Source organism: Notothenia rossii (assembly GCF_949606895.1).
Source record: "Notothenia rossii genome assembly, chromosome: 9".
Taxonomy (NCBI): Eukaryota; Metazoa; Chordata; class Actinopteri; order Perciformes; family Nototheniidae; genus Notothenia; species Notothenia rossii.
In genome coordinates, this window is record NC_136907.1 from 22,847,931 (window position 1) to 22,859,262 (window position 11,332).

Here is an 11,332-nt window from a genome sequence, read left to right on the forward strand (position 1 = left end):
GGCCACTCTTTCTTTTCCTGTCGGGGTATGGTGATAGATAAGTATAAGACCCCCTGCAAGAATGCGATCACATTGGAACAAACAGTCATTGTGTTTCCTTGCCTCCAACATGCAGCAACTAATCCTGCCCGCTCTGCTGGCATCCTGCTGGACCCTCTGCTCAGGAGCAGGTGAGTGCCTCATCCAGAGCTGGGAAATATGTCTTTATTCCTCTCCTACATATACAAAAATGTTCAATGTTGTTGGTTAATTAATGTGAGTAATTTATCTTTTAATACAAGCATTTCTTCTGCCGAATTTGTTGTCATGTTTCTTATAATTTTATTCAAAATCTGTGATGTTGGTTTACATCAAAGCATGCAGATGCAGGGGATACATGATTTATATCCGAGTTAACACGCTATTTTAGTTTTTGCGCAATACACATCAGAGCAATTCACATTTGTGTGCATTAATAAATCAGAACGACAACAGCAGGTGAAGTTGCTTTGTACCAGTTGTTTTCAACCGTGCTAGGCACTTCGTTCAATTAGAAAGTTGATTTATTGCAGAATCCCGAGATTCAATGATAGAAATCCGAAAAGACATTGAGAGAGATGATCTGCCAAAAAAAATCGTTAACCAAAGATCAGCAGCTCAAAAACCGCCTTCGTGACGCACACACACCTGCCCTGTCCATCCCACTGATCTGTGTGCGACGCGCATATAGATGCAACCTGCCGTCTAAGCTCCATCTTCAAGGAGACGAGTGGATACAGGGATCCTGGATCAGCTGAGCCAAAAGCAAAAGCAGGCAGACCCGACCGAGCTGCTGATACTCTCTCAGTCCCGACACAGGTCTCTCTCCCTCTCTCTCTCTCCCTCTCTCTCGCTCTCTCTCGCTCTCCCTCTCGTGCACCTGCTCTTCTGCACACTGAACCAATGGCAGACATGTGGGTTCTCGCTGCCGCAGAGAGACGCGCCGAGCTGCTCTCGTCAATGTCTCCACATTCACAGCGGGGGGTTGTGACTTATTAATTAGACAGAAAAGCCCAGAGGTTTGGAACCGACACTAATAGAGTAAATTGTGAGTAAGTAATGACTGGCGGCTGAGGAAGTGACGAAGCTCTTTGGTCGTTGTTGGAGCGATTAATTATTAGTGATGTTAACTAATGCGCACACTTGGAAGAAAATGTCATAGGCTTTCTCGTACGTCTTTCGATTGAATCCCAAATATTTTCTTCTTTTAATGTGTCTTTTCAATAATATAATCAAATTAGGTGTAGTAAATTATCTTGCTGTCAGCCCAAGACACATTATGTAAAAACCTATGTGACGCAAAACAATGTCAACTATTTTGGCAGTATTTTCTTTTGTGGAAAAGCTCCAGTTGACACTATTACTCAATGTGCGCTCATCATGCAGTGTTGAGGAGGAGCATCAATGCGCCTCCAAACTGCAGCGCCTTGGCAGAGCTACAGTATGCCTATGCCTAATGCTGCAGTGTCTTTTAGAGAGGCTTCTGAGTTTTTGGGGTAAAAACGAAACATTTTCAAACAATCCATGCTGTTTTTTGTGATTGCATTGGCAAAAAAAAAGACCGAGTGTAAACCAGTCCTCTTGTGGGAACCCTAAACCTCTCATCTCGAAGTTGGAGAGCCGTTTTGGCACACAAAGGACTGGCAAAGGGTTTCAATCTCTCTCTTTTTTGTAAGTGTGTATGCCGCCTCCACAGCGCACAGTGTAGCTCGTGCGACACAATGGTATTTAAAACCTCCGTCTGTCTCCGCCGTGCGCACGCAGACAGCCTATTGGTTTTCCTTGCACTGCCTTTTGTTTTCTTCTTCACAGTTTCCTCACTTTGCTCTCTTGGCAGAGATCTCAGATTCATTGAAACACATTCATATTGTTCGTTTGCGCTACGGCTCACGGAGATCATAGCCCGGCGCTTATTGGTCAAGAATTGTGCGGACAGAAATCTGATTGGCTGAGAGAAATACGCGCCACAGCAAGTCGTAAAAATAGATATTTCTACTCACAGACAGTAAAAGTAAAATATAATACCCCTACATGATAAAACAATATGTATACTGTCACACTATCACAGTTATCAGATGTACATTATGTATTACTATGATTTACAGAGCATGAATAAAAGTATTATTCGACTTTAGTATACACATTTTTTTGCATCAACCAAAACTTAAAGTACCATGGATAGGAATACATTATTTACAGTATTTTATTGTTGGGTTTTTAGTTATTTACTCATTGATGGTTTAATCACTTAAATGTAGCAGCTAGTAAAGTGATCACATTTTTATATTGTGTATTGTATGTCTGATTTTCCAGAGGAAATAGTAACTAAAGCTGTCAAATACTTGAATGTTGTAAAGTATAAAAATGATGAGCAGAATAAAGTATAAATAGGTCAGATTTGTACTAATAAGAGATCTCCGATTTTAGGATTTAGAATTATAAGATTCATCTTCAGTTGTTTGTTTGCAAATCCTTCAAAAATAACAACAATATAATCGAATACATTTGCATCTCTTTATTCCCGGCCACCAGTACCTTGAGTGTTGGCACCAGTGAATACAATGTGAATGTTGGCCCCCCTGCTGTATTTATATTCAGTAGGCATTATCACGCCAGAACAGGAGGTAACAGCTAACCAACAAAGAAACAAAACAGAGACTTCCTTCACACAAATGGGGAGAAGTCCTCACACCAATAACAGAGCGGGAGACTTTGCTCATATTTTTTCAATTGAATGTATGTTTTTTTATAAATATTTGATTTCTTAGATAGATGCAGATATTTGTTTCAGAGTACGGGGTGGAATCATGCAAACCAATTGTTAAATATTAATAAACCTCGAGACAAACATGTGACAATGGGTGTTTATTTTGATAGCACGAAAAGATAAAGCACAGACAGCTACTTTCTTGTGTATAGGAAGACAATTCCTTTGTATAGGGGGTTTTGTATGGCCGGTAAAAAACGCTTACTTAAAGCAACATGAGAACAATCCACTGTTTGCAGTAAGGAGAACAAATCAACTATAAATATAAGGTCACATTTGTAAATACACATGGCAACCCAGCGGGACAGTGTATATGTTCATCACAATAGGCTCGCTCAGGCGTGCTTGTGTCACACAGAGGTTATCAGTGCATGCTGACTGATACTGTGTGTGTGTGTGTGTGTGTGTGTGTGTGTGTGTGTGTGTGTGTGTGTGTGTGTGTGTGTGTGTGTGTGTGTGTGTGTGTGTGTGTGTGTGTGTGTGTGTGTGTGTGTGTGTGTGTGTGTGTGTGTGTGTGTGTGTGTGTGTGTGTGTGTGTGTGTGTGTGTGTGTGTGTGTGTGTGTGTGTGTGTGTGTGTGTGTGTGTGTGTGTGTGTGTGTGCTGATGCTTGTATGACTTAATATTGTAAGTAAATCATATAAGTGTCACTTTTTGCTGTGACATTTCTACAATTTCCCATTTTCTGTGTTTCAGATTGGTGCTATCAGTCGCAGTTCAGCTGTGATCATCTTTGCAATGGTAAGATTTTTTAAATAGGATAAGTGAAGAATTGTTTAATTATGATAAAAATTTATTTATATAGTGGTTTTAAAAGCTTAATTACAAAGTAATTCACACAGGAGATAAAGCAAACACAAGTGCAACATTTTTTGTAATGTAACATTTAAGTGAAATATAGAAAAAATGCAGCACAGAATAAAACACTTTGAGAAAATAACTCTGATTTGGCTGAGTTTGGAGTTGTACTGACATGCAATACTTATAGAGTTACAGTTATGTTATGATGATGCAAAAAAACATAGAATATGCTGTTGTTTGCAATTGAAAAAAGATTGAAACTTGCTATTTTGTAATTGAAATATTTAATCTAAAGGGGAAATGGAGAAGACTATGGACTGATCCATGTGGTACTCCAATAATACATTTGTTGGTTGAGGATTTACAGTCCCTGAGATGGCACTCAACATGTTGTGCTCCAAAAAAGTAATTAAAGAATCTCAGGAACAATGGGTCTTTCCAGGGTCTTTTCGCTTTATGTGATATAAAGTGACTGAACTTGTGGTGCTTGGTGACAAAAACCTTTTTCTTTCTATTACAAAACCAACCAGAAGGAACTCTATCCTATATGGGTGAAAGGCTCTTGCCAACTTGTACCATTATCTCCAATACTTGGATGTTTTTAATGATGTCAGGAATTCTTTCTTGAATGTTGTTGTATTATTGTTGTATTGTTTTAAGTGTCGGACCCCAGGAAGAGAGGGGATCACAACAGCAATTTAGACTATAAGTCAGAACAAAATTATCTATTTTGATTTTAGGGTTGAATGTCCCTTTAAATTTGTATTTTTCTTGTTTTAGGCCCAGAGAAGTGGAACCACGCAAACAGCAACTGTGAAGGAAAACAACAGTCGCCCATCAACATCGTCACCAGAAAGACTTTAAAGGATGAGAGACTGACTCCTTTCAAGTTTGATAACTACCAGCAGATCTTCAGAGGCACGATCAAGAACAACGGCCACTCAGGTGAGCATATGTTCCATCAGATAGCCTTCAATGCAGTTGAGCTGCAATGTGACTTTTGGTGTTTGTCTTCTACAGTTCAGGTGGGAGTTCCTCACCTGAGCACCGTCTCAGGTGGAGGCCTGCCAACCAGCTACAAGGCGGTGCAGTTCCACCTGCACTGGGGCAACAACGGGGGACCCGGCTCCGAACACACCATCGATGGAGAGCAGTATCCCATGGAGGTATATTAACCTTAAAAACACACACAGCTTGTCTTTAGAGAAGGTTAAGGATCAGGTCTCTGTTCCTGTTTTTATTGTACAATGCCTTTTTATGCTGCTGCAACACAAACAAATAAAGTACCATCTTATCTCTTATCTTATCTGAATGGATTAAACATTTCATATGTGAATATACTGTAAATTCTATATTTTTCTCTCAAAAGAAAATGAGTGCATTAGTCCACCTTTCAATGCTGACTTTCCTACCTGACTGTGGCTCCCAGCCTCAAGCCCATTCATTCCTACTCAATACATTAATATTTAAAAAGAGGGCAAAGATATATTGCTGTAGCTTTTGTTTTTTTACAAAGGCTTGAGTATTGTTTTGTTTGGAGCTATTTTCTGCCATAGATTCAGTGATTTAGTGAGTATTTATAGCAGCAGAAATGTGTATAAAGGATTGACTCATGCTGAAGGAACGTGTTACCCAGTGTTATGATCTGGCACAGATGAATAAGATATTTCAGGCTTTGGATAAACAGGCATGTTTGCACAATAGCTTTGGTCTTCAAGTAATTTGTTGAGAATAAAAAATATACTTAAAGGTGTCCTATCATACAAAATGCACTTTTTGATGTCTTGACTCTTTATACATAAATATGTGTCCCCGGTGTGCCAGGGAACTCACAAAGTGCCACTCTCTTTTTCTCCGTACCCACATCTCTAAAAACGGGGGTACAATGGAGCTGATCCAGATTTGCGTCCGATATGACGTAATATCGGAAATGTGGGCCGGCTTTACACCCACGGCCCTATCAGAAACGTCGCTATCAGAAATAATGCGCGACGTGTTTTGGACATGATATGGTCTTGGTTTACATTAGCAAGCATCGCTAACACTCACAGCTAACCTGTACTGGAGAGAGTAGCCTATGTGTAAAAAAAAGCAGGAAATAAAAAAAGGAACTCACCTTGTGGTAAACCCGCAAGACAATAAGCATTTAAACTCCATACTGTTTCAGAAATAATCCTTGAAGTGGTTTGGAACATGATATGGCGTTTAATCACGGCATGCATTTAGCTACATCGTCACATAACTCACAGTGTGCCTCTTGCCTGCTGCTCAAAATGGGGCGGGGCCAGCAAAGAATCAGCCATTCTCTAACAGGGCTGAAATAGAGGGTTATCAGGTATTTTGAGGTGTTAGGTAATTTTAGCAAAACACGTTAAAGATATGTTTTTTTATATATTTGTATATATCTGATAGTATGATCGGAGATCTTTCATATTTAAATGGTCAAAATTACCGATTGGGCCTTCTCTCACAGTCAGATAGAAAACTGATTCACTTGAACTGATATGTCAAGTGTTCAATTCTTAAAGCATGGAATCTACTCAACAAACTAAAAAGGCACTTATAGAGAGCATGAAAAAAAGTCAAATATACGTATAAGAGATGGAATTGGGATCCACTCGAAAATGTTATGTTATTCTTTGACCTATACAACATCCTTTCACCAAGTTTTTTATGAAATAGGTCTAGATGTTTTTCTGTAATTCTGCAAACAAACTTAAAAACCGAACCAAAATGTTGGGAGAGGCACTCCTATTTTACACACACTGTTAAACATGTCTTTGTTTGAAAGTGGTGACATCAGTAATTTTGTCTCCACAGCTGCACATTGTGCACATGAAGCACCATTACACTGATCTGACAACAGCCCTTTCAGACCCAGAGGGAGTCGCAGTCCTTGGGTTCTTCTACGAGGTAACCATTTGAAATCCTGTATCCTTGAGATCAATCTGTTTTTCCAGAACCGACTATGTTAGGATGACACAGTGCTGAAATGTGAATTTATATTTCCAGAAGTCGAATAGGGCAAACCGAAAGTATGAACCCATCATCAATGCACTACGAAGCATAAAAAATGCAAGTAAGTTGTTAAGTTCAATTATAAGCAAGTAAAGAATTCTGGCTGTTCAGCAGTAATGCCAAGAATTTATCTGTGGCTTTTCTGTTTTCAGATGGCAACACTTCTCTGCTTCCCGTCTCCCTGGCACAACTCATCCCAGCTGAGCAGAATCTGACTAGCTACTACCGCTATAAGGGCTCTCTGACCACTCCAGGCTGCACTGAGGCTGTGGTTTGGACCTTGTTTGAGAGTCCCATCCCTCTAAGCATGGAACAGGTTAGCATTAAGACTTCAATCTCCAAACTTGCTTAAAGGTCTCCTATTATACTATTTTTAGGCATATAGGTCTCAGATATATAAATATATATAGAAAAACATGTCTATGAAGTGTTTTGCTCAAAATACCAAACTGATTTTACATGATAGGAGAACGTTAAAACATTCCTGATATCTAACTAAACATTTCTACTGTGTTCCTTCTCATAATGACCATGTAATAATTGAAGTATAATGAATAGGCTAGATTAGAATATTCCAGGGTCCCAGTATATCATCACCTTGTCCTTGTCCTGAAAAAAAAGAGAACCTCTGCTTGAGCTTTTGCTAGGTTCCTATAACTTTTTTAGTGGAATACTGTTTTTTTTTTTACCTCATTGTGCCCCTGTTGGAGAATTAAAAGGTGGAATGTGATGGAATTTGGTGGACCTCATAGACATCTAAAATGTGACAAGGGGCCCCAACAAGACACTGCTCTTTTGTAAGCAGTCACATACCATACAGTTGGGGAACCACTGGTCAGCAATGTGTGGTATTTCATAACCATTCATAAAACCTCTTTTATAACTTTTTGTAATCAAAGCTGTCAGATAAAGATAATTGAGTAAAGAGCAATGTTTCCCTCTGTAGAAGAGTGAAAGGTATAAAGCAGTGTTAAATACACAAAGAAAGCACAAGAAATACAATATTGTACTGACATTTAGACCCGTTGTGTCCATCTTCTATCTTCCTCCAGTTGCGGGCGTTCTCTGAGCTCAAGTTTCACGATGGAACCTCGATGGTAGAGACCTTCAGGCCGGTCCAGCCCCTGAACGGTCGGCAGGTGTTCCGGTCGGGAGGCGCAGTGATCCTGGCCAGCTCCGCCCTCCTGATGGCCACCATCGCCACGGCCTTGGGACTATCCCAGCCCAATTAAAGCGAAGCATTCCGTGCTGCACTGCGACATCCATGAACCAAATTTAGTTCTGTATCACTCCTCAGCTGAACCCCGGTTTGTAACATCCTCATCGCATGGTAGCTAAGATGATAGACCACGTCGTAGTGCAGGCAGGACTTACAGTGTTCCCCTCTTACAACACAAATGACTAGGCGTTTCAGGAACGTCTTACGAATGGTGCTGTAAGGGTTCGATCAGCATTCATGCATGCATAGCGAAGTCTCATTTCAGCATAGTGAATGTGCCATAAAGCAGGTTACGAAGCACTCAAACTGAACTCAAACGTAACATCAGATCCCTGAGTCATGCACTCATTTTACACATCGTCATCCTACACCAGCAAACACTCGCCCCCTCTAGACCGCACACTCCTTGTCCAATGTCAGGTACATTTAGCCTCTGTTTTATGTTAGTGCCAGTGGCCAATGTTTGTGCCAATGTCAGCCTCACAAGCCGCACGTGATGTGCAGTTCTCAATGGGGCGTGTGAATGGCACAGAGCTATTAATAGCAGAACTGAGTCAAATAAACAAGCTCCATTTCAAAGCCAGCGGTCAAAGGAGTCAGCAGATTGGCTTCTCTTTCAAAGTCCAGGAGCGCACGCCGAGGCCGGCAGGTGAACCCGTGCAGCCACTCAGTCAGCAGTTGGTCTGGGAAAAGAGGGAGGTTAAGGGGTGTGAGGTCTTGCATTTCTTCATGGGAATGCAGTGTCAGGCACAGAGCTGCAGTCTTTTACCAATATAAGTCAGAAGCCATGTTAACACCTGGCATTAACATGCGCATCAAGTGATCTGATCACACGTGGAAAGATCCAATGCGTCAGTTCATACCAACAACAACGTCAAGCAGCATGATACACGCATGGTATAACGTAATTTCTCCCGTGTGTTTTTGTAGAACATTTTTGCTTTTGAAATCAATACTCATTGGAAATTCCTCCTAGTCAAAGATCTTGAAGTGTTTGACCCCTTGTCAGCAATTAGTCTTCTAGTATGAGAACAACAACAACAACAACTGTAAGCCTCCCGATGATTAGAAAGAAAGTTTTGAGTGATCAGTACGACTTTAAAAGTTGTGATAATTAACCTTGCTTTAAAAATGTGGATTGAGTGATTAAATCTTAATGAGTCTTCAATGCATCTTGGGAGTAGTCAACCCTGTACTTAGAGTTGATCAATTGTGATGGGATCACCAAATAACGCATGTAAGCGCCAGGTGTGAACAGGGCCTTTACTACTAACACCTGGGACAAATATGAAGCTGCAGAGAGGCTAATGTGTATGCTAATCAAGGTAGGGCCAGCCTGGTTTCAGGGAGAAGAGAAGATCATCTGTGGCGCGAGGAAACAGTTATCAACCTGCACATTAAAAATAAAATCATTATTTGTATATACATCTCGAACACTTGCATGACCCTGCATGTCTTGATGTTCCAGTTAGTGAGCTGCGTGAACATGGCTGCTTGAGTTAAGTGGCACACACACAAAACTGTGCTTGCCAAATTCATACACACTCAGGCACTTGATTTCCCATGTTTGACCCATGAAGTTCAGTGAGCTTATTTTAACGAACATGTGACTGCGTTCATGGCTTGTATTACAGGGTGTCGGATGCACTGAATGTTATCGACTGTGAATGACACCACACTGAGTTCTCACTCATGTATTAAGGAGGACATGTTATGTATTCTATAGTCAGAGATCTGAGAGCAAGTATTTATGAGAGGATCAAGCAAGGAATCTGTATATTTTCCATTGTTTCATAAGGAATCAAGTTATCTTTCTATGCTGTGGCATTGTTCACAATATGTATTTATGTATTGAATGTGTATATTGATATGAGATGCACAGTTATCGTAATTTATGTATTTGTAAGTTGATATATGAATGCTAACCCATATATGAAGCATCAAGTTGTCCAATCGAGTTTACTTATGCTGTCAAAATGTATGAGATTGTCAGGTTGTAATGCTTAAAAGTGTCATGAATATTATGGAGAATGTGTTCCAACTGAACAAAAGCAATAAAAATACTTACATACCTTTTTAATGACAGTCTCTGTTGCTTGCACACGCACAATACAAGCAATATGAACCAGTGATCAAAACAGTGTTTAGCTTCAGTGTCAGCCCTGCATCTCTGCTTCCGCACTGTGAAAACTGATACCTGAACACACTCTGTTGGCTCTGTTGTTTGTCTGCTGGCTCAGACACACAGACAAGCTTCTCACTTTTCACGTCTGATTCCCCTTCAGCCTGTTAGGAGAGTCTGAGGGCACACAGATCTCTATCCCTTAATCCTTTTCTAATTGACTTGTTTTTGATATTATAGAGACTGTTGTGGCCCAAGTGCACACATAGCTGAGTAATACACGGTTGCATCATAGATCTCTATGCTTAAAACACCTAAAAGTCTATACACAAAACACTGTCCTCTAAGATAGATTGCAGGTGTTTTTTTTTTTACTTTATTCCCTTCAAGTTATATCCCCTACCCCCTTATTTTGCTTTTCTCTCACAGTCATTAAGGAATAAAAAGGCTTATTGTGATGGACAGGCTTAGGAAGACATCAGCCCTTCACAGAGACACGCACGAAGACAAAGTTCAGACAAAAGCTTGAATGAAAGCCTCTCCTTCATTCCCCTGCCCGGGCCTCTATTGCTTCTCCAGTTAAGCATCAGGACAGACCGGTGATCAAAGGGTGGATCCTTCATATCTATTAGGGTTACCTTGGTCTTCTAGTCAGGCTTCTAGGAAAGCACCCATACAACGTCACTATCTCCTAAATCTACCTTCAAATGCCCCATGTCCCTGGGGTCTCCGGGACAATGGGCACCATTCTCCGCAGTAGAAACCAGAGGCATCCTCATATTGAAAGTGACCCTTTCTGAAACCCTCACAGCAGCCCATCAGATATCCAGCTGCAGTTAAAGGTCACTGGGCCGCTCTTTGTCCATGTGTTCAAGAGAAAAACAAACAGTGTCACCTTTAGTGGCTCTCTATAGTCCCTTTAACACATGCACTGCAAGCCTGACATGATTTGAATGACATGGAAACGCAAATGTTCAAAACAGTTCAATAGAAGCTCCCTGTAGTCTGTTCCTATTTCAACCCATTTTGAAGGGATCCACTCATTTGCAATTGCCGTTGATGACGTTTCTATCGCTGCTGGCTAAAACTTAAATAAGGGTAATTTACACACAATTGTAACAAAATAAAGAGACAACAAATCAGGAACTTCTGTTAATGTACATTATCCGAAAGATTCAAGGTTCAGCAAGAAAACTGACCAAATTCCAAACGTAAAGTTGTTTTGCGTACAGGGTGGTGCCTCCTCTATATAGGTCAATAGGTCCTATCCCTTCCTTAAACTTACCAAAGTATTTCCAGTAAGTGGGAAGGCTTCTGAAACGCCCAATCTCCTGTTGTGTGCTACATGTGAAAGGAAATTCTGGACAATGTGCTGACCTTCTTCTCTGG

General features: G+C 40.6%; 1 protein-coding gene across 1 annotated transcript; it reads left to right on the top strand.

Annotated features, from left to right (window-relative positions):
- ca4a (carbonic anhydrase IV a) lies at positions 1 to 9,901 on the top strand. The gene is made up of 8 exons (XM_079650699.1): positions 1 to 170; positions 3,480 to 3,524; positions 4,365 to 4,529; positions 4,605 to 4,750; positions 6,405 to 6,497; positions 6,597 to 6,663; positions 6,755 to 6,918; positions 7,655 to 9,901. Exons 1-8 carry the CDS (start codon positions 62 to 64, stop codon positions 7,832 to 7,834), a joined length of 969 nt encoding a protein of 322 aa, XP_079506825.1. The 5' UTR covers positions 1 to 61; the 3' UTR covers positions 7,835 to 9,901.
- Positions 9,902 to 11,332: the final 1,431 nt, after the last annotated feature.